At 36.4% G+C, this 20,154-nt stretch overlaps 1 protein-coding gene across 1 annotated transcript; it reads left to right on the top strand.

Annotated features, from left to right (window-relative positions):
* The first annotated feature begins 2,152 nt into the window (after nucleotides 1-2,152).
* On the top strand, nucleotides 2,153-14,658 carry LOC120290657 (telomerase reverse transcriptase-like). The gene is given in 10 exon segments (XM_039307012.1): nucleotides 2,153-2,282; nucleotides 3,806-3,950; nucleotides 7,130-7,268; nucleotides 8,892-10,118; nucleotides 12,353-12,524; nucleotides 12,527-12,716; nucleotides 12,718-12,927; nucleotides 13,494-13,766; nucleotides 14,040-14,233; nucleotides 14,236-14,658. Coding segments are annotated over 10 exon segments (2,757 nt in total). The 3' UTR covers nucleotides 14,313-14,658.
* The last annotated feature ends 5,496 nt before the right edge of the window (nucleotides 14,659-20,154 follow it).

Here is a 20,154-nt window from a genome sequence, read left to right as displayed (position 1 = left end):
TGGCTGGACTTCCAATCACAAAACTGGACAATAGGCTGTTGAAGCATTCACTAGAATCCCACTCTCAACGTACTTCTTTGTTCCAATAGGATAACTTGTTGAGTTCAATGAGAGTTTTATAATTGATGCTTTATCTAACTTCCTTCATGGCAGTGGTGGACCAAAAATTTGAGGTTGGGAGAAAGAGAAGGGGCGGGGCACCAGCCTCTAGGTCCACTAATGCTTCATCGAACATCCCTTTCTATTATACTTGTTTCACATATGTTATTGATTTCTCTTTGTTCTCTTGGAATAACATCATACTATGAAATGACCTAATGGGTTGAGGAAGACCCAATTAAGGGGTGAAAAATGCTAATCATGACATAAGATTAGGAAAATTGCTGTATAAGAAAGATGACAATGAAGGGAATGAGAGTTCTGTGCATTTTGTTTGAAGTCTTCAACATTATAAGAGAGGTCATCAGGAATGGTTTCACAGTTTTCTGAGTTGTCATATCTTCTGTCATACTGTTTTGTCACTTATGTTCATGGCCAATTTGAGCACTTAGTACCAGGAACAATACCAAAAAACGTTTTTACATCAGTATTCTAAGGAATGTCCAGCTTCAATTTGATGAATTTTGGTTATAGAGTTTACTGGACAAATATATACAGAAGATTTGGTTTTTCCATTTTTTTTTTTTCATTAAAATGTGTAAGTTATCCATAGATAGTTCTCCACTCTGAAAGTTAAAACCAGATCTTTCACTATGCAAATTAGTATATTGAACAGTTTTATTGGTTTGGCATTTGTGCAAGATTCTGATGGTTTAATTTATATGTGAACTTGCCTCATTCTCAATCAAACTGTAGTTGGTGTTAGTTCTCTCCCTTTTCCCCTCCTTGTTTTTTATTTGCTGATCTCTTGGATCCTTCAACAATCATGTTTTTGATTGTTCTTTCAAAGGATCTTTAGTCTTCTATCACAAGAGTGTGATAGTTCATACTGAATTACCATTACATCTTGATCTGTTTTCAGGAGCTCGAAAGAAGAGAAAAAGAGCTGGTTATGTTAAATTATCCTCAGAGATGGAGAAATCCACTAATTTACTTCATCGTGGTGCATCCTTAATTTCTTCTAGCTATGGCTTAGACTATGGAAAGAAAAACAAGGAATTACAGATAATCGTCCCTGATCGTGTTGCTTCTAGCGATGAATCTTTCTGTGAGGTTCTGCAAGGAAGCTCTAATATGATTGTGTCAAAGGTCAGAAAGCACAGAAGACCATTTAGCTGGCAGCGTCAGGGAAAGAAAAGGAGAATTGATTGCCATGGAAGTGGTGTGGTCTGTTCCGAAGTAGTATGTGCTGATCAAGATAATCTTGCTGGGAGTTATCGGGGAGAATCATCTTCTACTTTTAGTTATCCAAACGTAAAGGTGCTTATTAATTATGATGAATTATCGATAAGTTAAGTCATGGATGTCTTTCCTACTCTATTTACTGTAATAAAATAGATGTTGGGCATTGTGACTGACAAAAGTTTGCTAATGATAAGGTATTTTTTTATATGTATGAACCATTTAGATGGTAAAGGAGAGGAATATCCGCAAAGAATGTTGGGGATCAATTCTCATCCTTCAAAGAAAGTTAAATGCATACATGGGTTGTGTTGACAGCAGTTCTACTCGCTGTATGTAATCTGCAGCATAACGACATGGATAAGAATTATATTTCTTATTGATCTTTGATCATTAATGAGCTCCAGATTTTCCATGGAAATGGAATAATAATAGCTACCACTATGGGCTGGCTTAGGGGCATGTAAATTTTGTCATAGCATATTTTTTGATATTTTCTGTCTTATGCTTTTTGGTGACTCACTGAGGCCCTTCAATTAATCATAATGTCATTTAGACATAATTCGTTGACTCTATAGAGCCTGAGTAGTTTTTAATGGATTTATCTTGTGCTCTTTCTTCACACTTACTGCCTTTGTCTGCTGTCTTCTATTTGATTGGGTTTGAGCTTTGAATCTTTACAAATAGGCAATTTATATCCCGTTATGCTTTGCTTATATATTTTTAATCATTTTCTCAGTGCTCATGCGTAATCATGTTGAGTATAAATTAGTGTGTATTACTCAGTTTTTTTTTTTTTTTTTGTCTGCAGATGCCAGTGTTGTGCTCTTGCTGTCAGTTGTTGGTAGGAATTGAAAAACTTGCCAAAGGCACTCAAATTCAAAGAAAAGATATGTTTTATGATCTGGAATCATCACTTTCGACAGGCTTTCCAAGAAAACGTATCCTTCTTGTGCCTTTCTTCTTGGAAATGTCTTTATGTTTGTCAAAGCAACTCCAGTTGATGAATATAGTAACCACTGCTTTTTATATAATCGGACACAAATTGATTAAGTCTGTTCTTGTCATCGATTTTTAATTGTGTGCGAACAGCACTGATAACTATCAGTTTACCTCAATAATTGATCAAGGCTGTCATTTTCATTGCTTCTGTTTTTATTTTCTGCACAAACTCTGAATATCATCTTGCAACGAATCACTTGGTATTTCATGAAGACCCTTTCTACGATCCCAGCATTTCTATACCTCATATTCCCACCAAAATTTAGCTGGAAATTGGAGACCAGTCTTCTTTAACATCTTAATAGAATGCTACTGTGCTCTTTGGGTACTAAGAAGAGCAGTTTAACAAAGATTTGGTCAATTGCCAATGACACTGGACATGTAGTAGAAGTTTCTGCCAAAATACAGAGTGATACCATGTTCTAGATACAGTTGGTTGCCAATAGAGAGCACAAAAATTTTATGTCAGAAGGGTAAAGTTAGTTTCAAGAGGACCAACACAAACTAGTGTATGAGGATCGTAAATTGACAGAGTTATATCTGGAAAATCCTCTTTGTAGCTTTGTTGCGCAAAGGTGATAAAGCAGCCCATGATATATGACCTATCTCCCTTGTCATTATCATTATCATTCAACTTTGTGAGTAAAAGTGTTTTGGTTAGACAAGGTTGCTTCACAAAATTGTTGCCTCCAGTAGAGCTGGAGGAGACCGTGTGATACCACTAACAATGAATCTCTAGTCTTTTGATGAGCTGTTTTATTTTTTTTTGCTTTTTTTTTTTTTCTGGTTTGTTTTGCACTTAATTGTCTTAATTCTCATGCCTCCCAGTTGCCAATTGGTTGATATGTTATTGCTACAGCCCTTTTGATGCTCATTTAATTATGAATAGGTAGGAAAGAGAGCATTTCTGGGTAGTGTCTTGCCATTTCCCCTGTGCCTGTCCTTCATGCATTGCCTGGTATTTCCGTAATTTCCATCTAAAATGAAGGTCCTGAGGATGCTTGTGAAAACTAGCTTGTAGTATATCATTCTCTTGCATTTTCTTGGCATATGCGAGCATGGGCTCTATATGTGAATATATTACTAATTTCAAAGTGCTTTCTCATTTTTCTTCCTTATAGTTTATTTCAAGGACAATCTTGAATTCCAGTCACTCCAATATTATATCTGTCGTAGCTGATAGGAGATTGAATGCCTTTCCATTTTGTTTTTCTTTCTTCTTCCGTTCCATTACCCCATCCCACCTAGTAATCCATTTTCTGAAATGTAACTGAGAGTGTTTTGTCACTATATTGAGCCTGTTTTACAGAATGCTTGATCAGCTGCAAGTTGGTATTCGGATGATACATGTATGCAATACAAATACAAGTTGAAAACTTAAAAATTTATTGATTCGTAGTAACGTGCAATGATCCATGTCTTTTTAGTGTAAAGGACTCATGCTATTCTTAATGCTCTGCAGATATTCTAAATACTTTGAAGCCTAGTGCAGCTGGTTCACTTATTCTCCTCCAAAAATTATTTGGATTTTCTAATATAGATCTTGACACCAAGTCAAACACGTGCTCACATGACAGTTCTCTCTGTCCCGGTGGATCCACATGCCTGTAAGCAAATAACTAGGCCTTATTGCATTGGTTTAATCCATATCTTTGCAGTGCCAGTGAACAATAATTTTTTTTTTGCATATCGCAGGAAGGTTGATGCATTGTTTATTTTGCTACGATTTCAACATGCATGTCACTGCAGGATATATAAGGCATGATTGGATTGCCTTCATCTAAGATTTATCACAACCTAGTCACCAAGATTTCTTCCATAACTTAAAAGATCACTTTTAGCATCCCATCAGTGCATATTCCCAGGCTCTCCATGTCCTTCTCTCTCTCTCTAATTGTATAGAAAGTACAATTTATTGGAGGCACCTCGGTTTTCTTCATTTCTATCTTTGCCAAATTTGTCTTCTTCCATTGACACTTGTCTCCTCATCCTCTGTCAGTTTTACCTTTCTTTTAATGCATTTTTACTTGTTTCCATTATTCCAAGATTGACACCCACAAGTCTCAGGACCTTCTTGTAGCCATCAGTTATTGCAAAGAAATTTTGATGTTTGCAAGTCTTGATTTTCTATCCTGTTGTATGTGATTTTTTTTTTTAATGTATGTGATTTCTCGACTACTTTTTTTATTGACGTGATAGGCGAAATAGAATCTAGGGCGAGATTGATATGGAAAAGCCTTCTATTGATGCAGTTATCAAAAGGAAAAAAAAAACAATTAATCTTTAGAATTCATTGCATCATCTGCTATGTCAAATAGTAAGTCCACTGAACTCGAGCAATATCTTCTTAAAGCTCAGAAAGATATATTGATGCTTTTTGTTTAGAATTTGATTTGTGATTACATTGGTCAATTTGTAAGGAGTCCATTGATCAATGCGATAAATTGGATGATCATATATGAAAAGCAAGGTCCTTTCTGATATCCCTTTTCTGATATCCTTTTTATTTTCCTTGTTATGCCTTAAATAATTAGTTGATCGTTAAATCTGGCGTAGATGCATTCATAGTTAATGATAAAGACTGCTCTTTCTATTGGAGTACGTCTCAACCAGCTAGAATATTGGTATAAGCTTGTGATAATTTGATGGATCAATCTCAATATGCGAAAATAGTCTTCAACAAAAGATCCTCTAATTGCAAAGAATCATTTTCGATTTAAGACTCTAGTTGATGCTGCCAGGTGGCTCACATTTCAAGCATGTTTTCTTGGAGGAATTGATAACAGTCATAATTCATTGAATCGTGATAACTCTATTGAATTATAAAGATTCAACTTTTACCTATGGAAAGTTGTCAATTGTGTGCTTGATGATGATCCTGATAAGGCTTAGTATATCCTAGCATTCAAAGTAGATTTTATAAATTTTTGGCTAGAAGATGCAAAAGCTGTGAAGAGATTGGTGGTGAAAAGTATTGAATAATTATTGATGAAGATGGTGATGAGTCTGGGAGGGAACATATGACCATTGTTTTAGTATTTGCAGATAGAGAGTGTTGTGCACAAGACAAAGTTTTAGATTTTGTCCATGCTAAAGATTTTACTGACATGACTTTGGAGAATGAACTAATCCTGTTTTTTGGTCATAACCTTGATGTAAAGAGGACAAGAGGTCAAGGATATGATGAAGCAAGTTAAATGCATGGTGAATGGAAATGCATACTATGTCGATTGTCTTGATCTCTGTCTTCGAATTGGCATTAGCTGTGTGGTGCTATTAATTTTTCTCAAAGTTGGGTGCTAAGAAATCTCTGTTGTTATAACTACTAAGATTGACAATAAACTTCGCTAAGAAAGCTAACTAATTTGGCTGCTCCAACTACTGCCAATTAAATATGATGAACAAGGGAACGAATACTGTATGCATGATGATACTCTTTAGAAGAAACTCTCCATTCAGTGTGCACGTTACTTGCTCCATCATTACCTTGACATCTTATTTATGTTATGAACTAAAAGAAACATACATTATTTGATTCTTCAGTCATAGCAGTAGTATCTAAAATATAAAGAAAGACAAAAAGATTCAATCTTGTTCACCACTTCTACCCACAAATTTTAAATCAATGGCCATTATGACGCTCCTAGATGCATTCTAATCTTTTCTATATGTTTTTCATCATTATCTCTCAATTAATTAATTAATTAATTATTTATTTTTACGGTTTTTTGCCAATACATATAAGATATACTTTTGAATATGGTACTAGCTGTAATCATAAGATGCCAAAAGCTTCATCAATTCAATAAAATTACTATGATTCAATAAATCATTACTCTCATCATTATCTCTAAAAGCATGTGCTTGAAAATTTTAAACGAAGGAAAAAGATCAACTATCAAGACGTGCAAATATAGAAGTTTCTTTTAGTGTGAGCATTGGTGATCAATATGAGAAGGTCCTATTTTCTTACTTTTTATGGGAAAAAAAATTGGACATTGTTCTAGGTGGAAATCTTTGTCGACATCAAGGACAAATAAAATAGAAAAAGTAAAATTTACTTTGGAAAGAGAGCAAACAGAAGTTTTGGTGATGAGGAGGCTTCAATAGATGCCTGTTCCATTGCTATGCTGTCATTTCTCTCAGCAATTAGGGAGAACAATGCACGAGAACATGCTGATGGGAGTTAAAAATACCTTTTTTTTTTCTTCGTATGGTTATCATGGAGCACATCCTGGTAACTGGGCTTGATATATCTTAGTTGAAGGCAGTCTCATATTTGAGAGTGGATTCGATTTGAAGGTGAACAGACGCTTTAATTTCCTGAAGGAAACTACAGCCTGTCACTGTCAACTACCTCTAAAGTAATATTATACTTCTCTCCATATGGAGAGGAGGAAGAAGAGGGAGGGGTGCACCATCCATATGGTCCTTAATATTGTTTCAATTTTTGGATGACCTTTGGACTTGTTTGGCACATAGAGTGGTAGAATTTAGAAACTGAATGGTGTCATGTGAACATGGATGAAGTGAAGTGGGTAGTTTGCTGAATGAACTGTAATTATATACTATGTCTGGGGCATTATGTTAGAGTTTCGACAGAGTTACAGAGTCCTACAAGTGGAAGGAATATAAGAAGATGATGCATTTATGATGGGACGTGTTTCAACAAGCTATATCTTTGGACTTTGGAGGGAAAATAGGAAATATTGCATTTATAATGATACATTAATCTGGTGTGAGTGTTATTACATTTTAATTTTCTTTTCTTCCTGAGGTTCCCTAGGTACCACTCCATGATTCACTTGCTTAAGACCCTAATTCGCAAGAAGCAATGTTGCCAGTATTCGAGATTACTGGATAAGCATTGTCCTCCTCCTACATCAGTTCGAGATGCTTCGGGGAATGCTCACTCCATATCAGAGGTTCGGTACTCCTAAATTTCCTGTTGTTTATGTGGATGCTCTTTTAGTCATTATTGGAGAACAGGCAACATATTGTGCATTTTGCCTTACTCTGTCACAATAAGTATTTGGATACGATCTTTATGTCTTCTTCAAGTCATTCTATCTAGGCTTTCGACTGGAGCTTCTGGCAATATGTTTTTAGTTATCATTAGCTTTAGAATTATCTTTTCAGGTATGAAGAAAAAAAAACTCTCACAGAGTATTACTAAACCATCCAACTTGGGAATGGGGGTTTAGTTGGTCTGAAATCCTTGTATTATTAGCTGTGATGTTGAGAAAGATGATGTGAAACTCAGAAATAGTTTTCTTTGCAATTACAAGGATGCATCACTTTGACTTTGCTAGTTATGTATCCTAATGTTCAAAGAGGTGAGCTTTCCAAAAGCATACTGTTGTAACCGACTTTGATAGTAATATATGGGGAAAATCAATATGATTCGAGATATTGGTAGGATAATGACTCTACTTTAAGTGGCTAGTAATTGAGAAAATTTGAATTTTCGCTAATGTAAATCAAATAAATATTAAAAAATGTGGACATCTGGAAATTAAATTTTTGTCACTCTTTTTCATCTATCCAATGAGAAATCAAAATTATGTGAATGTGTTTTGTTTATTTGGTTGAATTTGGTGTGATACGATCAGTGTCTTGTGAATGGTATTGTGTTAATGAGTGCATTGGGAATAGTATAATTTCCTCAATTGGTTGTTGGACGAGTGCCCTCAGGCCACTAGTCAAAGAAATGATTTGTATATACGTGACGTTTGACATGTTACATAATTTCATGACTGAAAAATAGATATGCTAGGTTAGAAATCAAAGTACTTCAGTGATATATTACCAAAAAAAATAAAAAAAGTACTTCAGTGAAGTGTGGTACGATATCTGTTTAACCCATAAATTGCTTACTAGAAAGAACAAGCATTCTTCTGTATGTTTAGAATTGTGCAGGAAAAAAAGTTTTGTCAAAATCATGTACTTATGCCTATTATATGCAAAAACATAAGTATTTTGCTAATAGAGGTAGCGAAGGAAAAACCAAAAGTTTAAATATCTGGCGGAGGAACTCTGCATGTCTCTAAAACCTATTGAAACCCTGTATTCAAGCGATGTCGGGATGCTCTGACAACCCCTTTCATGTGCAAACTAGATTGAAAATGACACGTAAAAATTGATAGACGGGGAGCCTCGTATGTGAAGTAATGGGGCCAGACTTGGCTGTGGTACCATGTTAAAAAATCCAACAAAAAAACTTAAGCTTGTAAATGGAAGAGTACATGTATGTAAGCCCATTGAGAGCCTGCATTTGAGCTTTGTGGGATACCTTAATGAGGTAAGTGTTGGAAACTCCCATTTTGTATGGAATATGAATGTTTTTCCATACCCGTTTTCAAGAACATAGTTTGGTCGTTAATCTCAATTGACTGTTTGTTTTGGATGACGCCTGTGAGCTTATTTTCTAAATTCCTTTTACATACTTCTCTATTGTAATAAATTGTATGTATCATAATCCATGATTTTGAAATTCCTTGTGGTCTCTAATAGAAACATGGTTTCTTTTAAATGTCTGTCATTTTCAGGGGTTTGAATTTGTTGATAAGCTACCCAGATATGACTTGAAGTGTCATGAAAATAAGTTGGAAAGAAATTTTACTGAGTTTGAGGAACTGAAGTCATATTGTTCAAAGAGCCAGGTCGTGGCATTCATATGGGCTGTTTGTAGGAGTATAGTTCCTGTAGAACTATTAGGTGCTCCTATTAATTGGAGAAAATTGAGGAGAAACATTTACAAATTCATTGAACTGCGGAGATTTGAGCAATTTTCTCTGAAGCAATGTATGCATAAGTTACAAGCAGTAAGTTTTATGTTTCTATTCAAGTATCTTTCTATTCGATCCAATGATCAGGTGCTTCAGTATGCTGTAGGGGAGAATATAGACATATATAGAAATGGAAGCAATGAACTGAATAAAATGATGTCAATCCTGAGACATACACTTCTCGAAAGATGGATTTACTGGTTCTTTTCATGTCTAGTTGTTCCACTGGTGCAGGCCAACTTTTATGTCACTGAAAGTGAACATGGAAAGCAGGATGTGTTTTATTTTCGGAAGTCAATATGGGAGAGTTTGTCAAGCAGAGTTATGAGTCACTTGAAAGATAAGAGCTACACTTGCTTGAGTGATGGGTCTGTTAGAAGGATTTTGGGCAGAAGATCTTTTGGTTTCTCAAAGCTTAGATTTCGTCCAAAAGAAAATGGTTTGAGGATGCTTGCAAACCTTAAAGCTTCATCTTCTATTCCAGCAAGGAAGTCACATTACAATGATCAATGTTGCCAAACTTTGAATAGCAGGCAGTTTCAGGAAAAAGCAGTTAAGTTTAAACATTTCAGATCTGCGAATAGTGTTCTCCGTGATATGCACACTGTTTTGAAAAGTTTGAAGGTTGAAGAATCAGAAAAGTTAGGGTCATCAGTATTTGACTACAACGATGTTTACAGAAAGCTTTGCCCTTTTTTGGTTGGTATGAAGAATGGTGCAACAAAGTTACCTGATATGTTCATTGTAGTGTCTGATGTATCCAAAGCATTCGACTCTATCAACCAAGATAAGCTATTAAGCATATTGCAAGATGTAATAACAGAACCTGCTTATCTTTTGGAGGAGTCTTCTGAAATTGTCCTCAGAAAGAAAGCGTTGTGGGTTCATCATAATCTAAATTTGGTTGGAGAACATGTTCGCACTCGACCAAGAAGATTGGCTCCCTGTTTCTTCTCCAGCTCATTACATGGTGTTCTTACAAACCAGGTATATCAGATGCAGGAAAGTCACACTGGCAGTTTATTTTAACCCCTGAAAAAAATTATGAGCTGATAAGTCGGATAAGTTACCACTTTATCTAATGCCATATCGCCTGTTTAAGATTTGCACAAATTTTCCATGTCCTGCTCATTAGTTTGCTTTTCAGTGTTGGTCCATGCAATTGTTTTGCTGGTTTGTTGGTTGGTGCGCTATTTTCTTGTGCCAAGAAATTTATAATTTATATAGCTGTTGACAGTATGAAGGAAATGGATTTGCTTTTCTGGCCATGCGTAGATATGGAAGTTGAAATCCACTTTTTAATAGGTATTCTTAGTCAATGTACATAGGCCATGATTAATTTAGCATGAGCGGTAAGTTCCATTACTAACATGAACTTGCACTTGTACAGAGTTCATGTTTCCATGAAGTTGCACGAAACTTTCATTTGTCGGAGATGTCATTTTGTATCATCACTTAATAATTGGGAGTTCATGAGAGTAGCTTAGGTTCATTAGAGTATCTTGAATGTAGGTTTTTTTTCTACCTTTCTGTTTCTCTTTCGTGCAGTTTGAATGTGGAAAGCACAATTTTATTCTGTGAGAAGGCTTATAGTTGTTCATCCATATTCATTGATGATGCATCCAATTACACATACTCTGATTTCCAGTAGAAAAATGTCATTCATCTTTTCGGAGAAAGGCGTACTTAAGATACTGTGGGTTCTTTATCAGTATATAACTTTCTTGACTGTTTCAAGAGTGGTCCACCCCTATCAAAAATTGGACGGGCTGTGCAAAAGAAAGGAAATTTACACTGGTGTTTTTATAACCAGACCAAGGGGGCTGGTTTGATTGGGTGGACCAAGAAGTGGTAAGTTGGACCAGTTCAAACCATTAAGTGCCATTGGTCCAAAACCAAATTCAGTTGGTATTGACCTGATGAAATGGTCAAATCGGCGCAAATAAACTGAGTCATTCAACTTTGTCTTCCTTTAAAAAGGTATCATGATGCACTCCTAATGTTAGAATCAGGGACCTAAGTTTTGGTATTATATTAACTTTGAGGTTGGTCATTTTCCCTTGATGAGTTTGTGAGTTCTTTCAATTCTTAAACCATGAGGGAACATTTGATATATTGCATTATAGGCCAATTACTTGTCGGTGATGCTCTGCATTGTCATGGCTTGGAGTAGTTTCATGATGACACTGCTTCTCTTTTTCAGGAATTATGTCGTTTGTGGTCATCTAATCAAGTGATAAACTATTTTCACTATTAAAATATCGCTTATCAAAGAGGTATTCATAGACCTTATATGTATGTTGTCTTCCTCCACCTATCGTTTTAAACATTTAAATTAGACTTTCTAACATGATATTAGGGCCAGGTTCCGGCCCGATTTATTTTGCCCATGAGGTCTTCTATGATTGTCATTTCCACTCGCCGTTCTCAGTCTGGTTTGCATATCGGAAGGGAGCGTTAAAATATCTCACTTCGCTTGTTTAAGGGGTTCCAATTGGCCTTATAATCATGTAGTCTCCCTCCACCTATCGGTTTAAGTCTTTGGATTGGACTTTCTAAAATACCTTTTAAGAACAAAGATAGTATGAGAGGAAGGAAGGAGCAGAGGGAATTTGGACCAGAGGAGAACACTGTTTGGAAAAATAAGAGTGCACTTTATTTAACTGATTATCAAGTGCCGGTCCAGTCCAGTTCAATTTGCCATCCTGGACTTGATGAATAACTCGTCAAAACTGGATGAACTGGCTAAACCAATAAAACCATTACTGTGTGGAAGTGGAACCTTTTTCGATGTTATATTTTCTTTAGAAGATTTAAGAAAAGGAGCGCAACTGGGAGAAAAGCAATAAGAACTGATAAAAGACTACATGTTGATCATTTTATTTAGACCTAGAGCATTAGGAAGTCAATTCAGCCTCATTTCTGATGCCTGATTTTTCTGAACCATGAATTTCCTGTAAACCAGGTGATCTGCACTTAATAAATTTCGGAGACTGGGAAAGGAAAGTATTTTGTAGGAGGATTGGAAGTACTCCAACTATCTGTTTTTTAATGTTTTTTGTGGAACTGTTTCCTGTGTGTCCTGTAAATTATGTGTCCTGTAAATTAATTCTTCTGAGGTCAGATCGTTGATTGAGCACATCTATTCCTCTTTTTGTCTGCTTCTCTTTCTGTTCCTGGAGGAAGTTACACGACTCATGTTCTTCCTTTTGATGCATCAGGAAAGCAGGTTTGTAAAACGAGAAGAGCTCTTTTTTAATCTAATCGAGCATGTGAAGCGCAATGTCCTACAATTTGACAAAAACTTCTATCTACAAGGTGTTGGTATCCCTCAAGGAAGTATTATATCCTCTCTTCTTTGCTCATTGTACTATGGGCATCTTGAACGAAGTGTCGTTTTCCTTTCCTGGAAAAGGCTCCTGAATCTGCCACTGATGGTTTTTCTACCAGACAAAGTTGTCAGGGTATTTCTGGTTCTGAGGCAGTTACTATCTTGGAGATGGATAATTTACCCCATCCTAATTTTCTGCTTCTCAGATTTATTGATGACATTCTTTTTATATCGACCTCAAAAGACAGGCCGCTAGTTTTTCTTGAGGCTCAAAAGAGGATTTCGGGATTATAATTGCATTATGAATGAGGAGAAGTTCTCTTTGAATTTTGATGTTGGTACCCACTCCGAGTCAAGGATTCAATCTCACAGGGTTTTCATTGATGGAAGTGGTAATTCATTTCTGCGATGGAGTGGCCTGCTTTTAAACTGTGCCAGTTTAGAGGTTCAGGCAGATTACACAAGGTTATATTCTCATTATTCCTTTGGCTCATTATTATCCTGGGATTGTGCTTCTAGTGAAGAGGTTTTGGTGCATAGGTGTATCTTATAGCTGCATGGTTTTCTTATGCCTTTGGGATGATTATTATGTGTGAATAACTAAGGAGACTTAAAAGTTACTGATAGTGAAACTTCTAATTCTAGCAAACTTGTAAATCACGAAGGAAGCATCAGCTGGTCGTGGATTATCCATCGCAGCTGCGTCGTGTCCACATGTATGTCTAATGCTTCTTATTTCATTTATATTGTGCAAATGCAATATCTTACTTACTTGCATGATATTTTGCATGAATGAGAGATTGTTCTGTTTTTTCATCACATAATAATAGTGATCGATATCTTAGGTAAGTATGCAATTGGGCTATTTCCATTTTATTGCATCAGTATACGACAAGTATTTTACTGATACTAGGTGTTAAAACGAGTTGCTAACAAGAAAGGAAAAAGCACATCAGGAATTTTCACGGAGTATTAGCTTTTCATGATAACTCCTAATTATCTAGTGGAGTAATTCCGTTCGCTGTTAGCAGGTATCAAAAAACCCATCTGCGTTCTGCTCTTGCTGTCCGTTGGCAAGGAAAACCTGGTTCTTATTTGAAGACTAAGTTATGCGATTTTCTGAGGCCTAAATGCCATCCTATATTTTTCGATTCGAATATTAATTCAGCAGCTGTCGTCAGATTAAATATCTATCAGGTTTTTCTGCTCTGTGCCATGAAGTTCCATTGCTATGTCCGAGATTTATCATACATTTGCAAGATTAAGGCGAGTTCATATATGAAGATGATTGAGACGTCTTTCAGGTAGTGGCATCCATTTCTTCCCAATAAGCTAGTGGTTTTACTTCCGTCAATTGTCTCAGTATGTTCAAGGGTTTCACTGGAATCAGTATTTATTATCTTCATCCGAATCAAATTTACCAAAAAGTTCTTTCCTTACTTGGCATTTTCATTTCGAGTTGCTCACATGTAAATTCTCGAGAAAGCAAGATTTACACTTGCATAAAATCACCCAAGTTTTTCCTCAAATGTTTGAATGGTATTTCTGTTTTGCTCTTTGATCAATTGAATTACCAGGCACATGTTCTGTCTGATAAAGAAGAGGATGCGCACGGTGCATCTCGGTCCTTCTCTTCGCTCGGTTCTTCAGCTGGAGGAGGGAGAAGTCGAGTGGCTTGGCTTTGTCGCTTACATCCGGGTGCTGGAGAGAAAGCAGTCAAGGCATAAGGACTTGCTACTCTATCTGAAGTCCAAGTTTTCCAAACACCGGATTAATCGAACGTATCGCCTCAACTGAAGTATGCAGTTGATGGATCACATTCATCCTCATTGTGGAAAATTGAGTATTAGGTTCTTCTAGGTGAAAATATCCCCTTAGTCCAATGGCGTGCAATCCAATTTCAAGTTGCTTTTCATTTGACTGTTCTTCCAATTGCCATTTTTTTCTCCATCTGTGATGATGAACCGTACCACACGCTTCCCTCTACTTTGGTGAACTAAAAGTGGATGGCTGTGAAATCCACTGAAGCAAAGATGGACGCAGAGGAGTGAGCCATTGTAATAATTTTCAAATTCCAGGTGGCAACGAGTGATGACTTCTGAGGATTACACCAACTTTGATTCCTAAGTGAACGAAACAAATACATGTATATTTTAATAAATCAAATACATGTCTTAACTGTTGCTTTGGAGATCATTTTGCTTGTTCACATTAATTATCCCTGTGTCCATCGGATCTGACGACTCCGATGGGAGGAACGACAGTGATGGCTGGCGATGGAGGGTAGCGCAGTTGAGGCGGGCAGGGGCGGCAGCTGAGGCGAGTGGTTATTGCCGGTTATTGACTCATGAGCGTAGCTGAGGAAATAAGTTACAATCTGGTACATAAGTAGACAATTATCATTAGATGAAAAAGTTTACCAATAAAATGTTTAATTTTGTAAAAGATCACTTTCAAATCTCCCCTTTACCTCTCTCCATATGATAAAATTCTGATTTCAACGCCAAATTTTGGTATTAAAATTTGTGAAATGCACAGTGAATGATGATGCTTTATTGTCCATGAAAAGTGAAATCGTGATTTGAAAGTAAATTAGCACTAAAATTAGGAATTCTTATAATCTCTTAACACTTTCTCTGTTTAAATTTAAATCCTCGTAATATTTTATAAGTCAAACGTCTTTCTTGTTTTTCTAAAAATAGAAGAAACCTTTGAATGCGTTTTTTGTAATTCGCTTCATTATTTCTCTTTCACATGCGAAGTGTGTGCACTTTTTTCTTGAAGGAAACCGTGACAACCTACGAACATTCAAGTGAATTAACTCTACAATTTCCATGGTTTCTTTGATAGTCGTACTAAACTGCACTTTCCGCCGCTGATCTAAATCACAGCATCTACATACATTCAATTCGTTAGGAACATAACCACATAGCAGATTCTTTTCACTTAAAACCTTCAGGCTTCTCTTGCCAATGTGCCCCAAATGCATATGCCATAATTCAGACTCTCGCACAGATGCATCCGACGTCTCCATAGCAAAATTTGTCACTGTCTCACCTTGAAGCTCATATAGGCCATTGTGCTTTATTCTTTTCATTATTATCGAAGCACCTCGAACAATTTTTAAAATTCCACATTCTGAAATATATCAATACCCAACTGAATGCAGGGCACTCAAGGAAATTAAGTTATTCTTCAACTCTGGAACATATCTTACTATGGTCAATGTACTCATGATACCATCATGCATTCTGATTTTAACATTGCCAACACCGATGACATCGCATTTAGGGTTGTTCCCCAACTGTACTTTACTACCATCTATGCATTGATAAGTAGTAAACAAGTTTCTATTTGGTGTAATATGAAAAGAACAACCGGAATCTATAATCCATTCATCAAACGATGAATAATCAGTGACAGACCACCCACGACCACAAGTCTATATACCATAAGTGAGACCCTTATTCTTTTGCCGACTTCACGTAAGATTTTGTTTCCTATCTTGCCTGACACGCACGTTAATCCCAAGATGCAAATCAAAGTCAACACCAAACTTTCTTATTTTGTTGTTATCTTGAACGATTTTAACCAAAACATGTCTTTGTATATTTTAGACAAAATCCAAGTCCAAGTCAAAGTTGGACTTTCCTATTTCAGTGGCCAAATTCTCCAACGTAAATTTGAATTTTGGGGAAATTGATATTCGGATATTCTTTGCTTGATTTCAAACGTCCACAACATATCCAATTTGGAATATACGGAATTTCGCATTGGGCTTAAATTCGAGGTATATTTTAACAGAAACAATAATGGGCAAGCATTCGGCAGAGATCATCTTGGTGCTATTGACCTCCAAAGGAGAAGATATCATGTTGCTCGACATGTTAGACCAGTGCTTGCCTATTCCGAGAAAGAGTTTTGTTGTGAAAAACATTGTTCAGGCGATTTCTCTGGCTCTTGCTTGCATAAGTGCGGACCCAAAGTCATGACCAACGATGAAATGAGTTTCCGGAGCTATTTTGGCTCAAAAAAATACCAATGGTCGAGCCCTTCCATCCAATCTCATTGGCGCAGCTTCAAGAGACTATCCGACGCATCAACATTTTCATGGTCTTCTTGACAGCTAAATTGGCTAGGTAAATTCTTGATACACAAGAAGAAATTAGTACCTTGGATGAATTTTATAGTTCAGAGTACTTTTCGACAGGAACTCCTTCTAGTTTGACAGGGACACAAGTGTAATTAATTCGTGAGTGATTTGAAGTACCTAGATCGTTGAATCTTTCATCATTTTCCTATTAAAATTTTTATTATGGTCGTCGTCTTTATTTACTCCATAATTGATGTAGGTCCCCAAATTGGTTGAACACAATGTGTTACGTGTGGCCACAAAAGTCGAACTTAGGCAAAGTATGTCGGAAGCTGTTAGTGACTTGAGTCGTCTTGTTCCATTGACCGTACAATTTCTATAGAGAGTCTATAGATAGTCTCTTTCATGTCAGTTCCTCGCAATTTCTCGGTTGACCATACAATTTCTACAGATAGTCTCTTTCATGGCAGTTCATTGCAATTTCTCAGCAGTCTTGTGGGACATTAAGCAAAATAATTAAAATGGGGTTATGAATGGATTGATGGATGATTAGAAGGAAAAACATAAGTTCAATTACTCAACAACAATAGTGTCCTGGAAGCAATAATTATCAATTTCAGAAACATAAATGGACTCTTAAAATAATTGGAGTTAACCTTTGAGTGAGGCTGGAGAATTTTATATGGCCCACTAGAAAAAAATTAGATCTTGTTCATAAACTTGTGACTCTCTTTGAACCGTGGACATTTTTTAATGGATGTGTTTGGATAATCTCACTTATCTAATTTCCCATCTAGTTGTAAGGCCTCCTTCGTATTTCAATGTACAACAAAAGCATGCAATCAAAGGCATTAGAGGAACATGGAGATTTCTTATTATAAGGAATTATGATGGGAGAATTGCATATGAAGACATAACCAATTCAACGGAAGAGTTCAACATCATATATTGCATAGTGAGTGGAAATTATGCTAGTATCTATATGGCGCGGTTGCCCAAGGAAAATTATGGCATTGGAGAAATTTCACCATCTTGAAGCAAGGAACCCATCTTTTGGCAAGAGCTTCTGTAATGAAGTGAAACAATTGATGAAAGTATGATATAGAAGCAAAATGAAGCTTCATGGTTTTGTGCTTGCACAAGTGATGCATGTTCTTGGTTTATGAGTACATGATGGAAGGGGAAGTCTACTATGTGCTTTGAGAAATGACTCCAATAGGGTCACTATCATTGATGCACAACACGATATATACAGTGTGAATGAAATTACAAGGATCTTTCTCTTTCAAAGTTGAAGGCATGTTAGTCAAAAGAAGAAAAAGCTGAAGAATTGGTCCATGACCTTTCGTTTACGATGGGTTAGAAATTTTTAAGGCTAAATAGCACCCATTAAAAGTGTCATAAAGACCTTGACTTCCCATGAACCATCGACCATGTACTAATCGAAAGTCAACACATGTAAAACCCCAAAAGATCTTGACTTCTTGATGGATGTGCACAAGATCCATCCCTACATGGTTTAAATCATTTTCTTTTGGTTGGTATGCCTATCTAAATTCTAATCAAATCACAAAACTGCGAAATTCAGAGATTTGCAAGAGTAGAATATTTTGTTTGCTAAAAAATTAGAGGCATAACTTTTAAAACCAAATATCTAAAATTACAATAACGGGTTTTTTAACTTGAAAATTCATTGTGGCATTAATTTAATATTAAATAATCCAATTGATTTGCTAGGAATCAACGCCGCATAGGAATTTCTTGATTTCTTGATCGATGTGCACAAGATCCATCCTTACATGGTTTAAATCCTTTTCTTTTGGCCGGTATGCTTGTTTAAATTATAATCGAATCACAAAATTGCAACATTAAGAGATTTGCAAGATTAGAATATTTTGTTTGCTCGAAAATTAGAGGTGCAACTTTTAAAAACCAAATATCTAAAATTACAATAATGGTTTTTTAACTTGAAAATTCATTGTGGCATTAATTTAATATTAAATAATTCAATTGATTTGCCAGGAATCAATGCCACATAGGAATTTCTAGTAAAAAAATCACCTATGTAACTTAAGGGAGCTAAAAACTATGACACTTAAATGATTACTTAAAAAGTCATAACATTACTATTGCTGATTATATGTAGCATAAAATCACCCCCGATGAAGATCCATTTATCATTAGTATTTTGGCACTTACCAACTCTTTCAGGAATTTGTGGGCACGGAAAAAGATCCTTTTTTTTTTTCTGTTCGAAATAATAGAATAGTCCTTGATGAAGCATTGTGACTCTGCAAGGATGTAAAAAGTAGAGATGATATTTGATACACAGTTTTTGGTTTGCAGGGGGTGTTGAAACTTGGATTGCTTCACAATCTAATTCAATTTTTAGTAATTAGTTCCCTTTTATAGCCCTACGAGTTGATGGCAACTCCATCATCTCAAAAGAAAAAGGAAGGGAGGAAAGAATAAATGACAGTAAGTGTCAAGTCAATACAAAGATAACAAGTCAATTGTGGAAATCGCATTTCGTTTGACGCGTTGGTACAGTGTCTTGCTTTGCTTTTTAAATGCCGTAGTCTAAAGAATATGGCAATAACAAGTGACTAGAGCTGCAACATGATGAGCATAATCTGCAACATGTCCTTAGTTGTACTGATCGTTATAGCTTTCTCCTGCTACAATTCAATTCTTGCAGCACCAGCACCTTCTAAACAGTTAGAGGCAAGTGCGCTTCTTTACAGCGGGTGGTGGTCTCCCTCTGTCACCGACAACACTACCTTACCTCATTGTGCGTGGCCCGGGGTATTGTGCGACGCGTCTGGGAGCGTCGACGGGATTTGCTTGCCACATGGGTACCAAATAGGAGGTAATTTCAGCAACATGAACTTCTCTCTACTTCCAAGCCTCACCTTACTTAATTTCTCTTATAATGAACTAGCCGGCAAATTCCCCCTTCAAATATGTACTGGCCGAGGCTAACTTACCTTGACTTGTCCTCCACCCCTCTCTCGGCGAGTTGCCTCCATGTGTCCAAAACCTCACTAGGCTTCAAGTTCTCAATATCGGTGATAATTACATCAATGGCTCTATCCCTCCTGAGTTGGGAAATTTGGAGAGATTGAACACCTTGAATCTCACGTTCAATTTGCTTAATGGTGCTGTCCCACCGACTATTGGTCGCTTGCACAATTTACGATCCCTTATATTTAGGTCAAATAGCTTAAGTGGCTCTATCCCTCTTGAACTTGGAAACCTCACAAAAATGAATGTTGTTGATTTAGGTTTCAACAACTTCATTGCTCCCATTCCATCCTCTATAAGGAATTTGAGGAGGTTGACTTTTCTCTATTTGCAAGGAAACCAACTCTGGTGGATCTATTCCTCCGGAAATAGGGAATTTGAGGAGCTTGACTGGTCTCGATTTGGAAGGAAACCAACTCAGTGGATCTATTACTCCAGAAATAGGGAATTTGAGGAGCTTGACTTATCTCGATTTGGAAGGAAACCAACTCGGTGGATCTATTCCTCCGGAAATAGGGAATTTGAGGAGCTTGACTTATCTCTATTTGCAAGGAAACCAACTCGGTGGATCTATT

This window comes from Eucalyptus grandis, chromosome 2, assembly GCF_016545825.1.
Source record: "Eucalyptus grandis isolate ANBG69807.140 chromosome 2, ASM1654582v1, whole genome shotgun sequence".
Lineage (NCBI taxonomy): Eukaryota > Viridiplantae > Streptophyta > Magnoliopsida > Myrtales > Myrtaceae > Eucalyptus > Eucalyptus grandis.
This window is presented reverse-complemented; position numbering and strand designations above follow the sequence as displayed.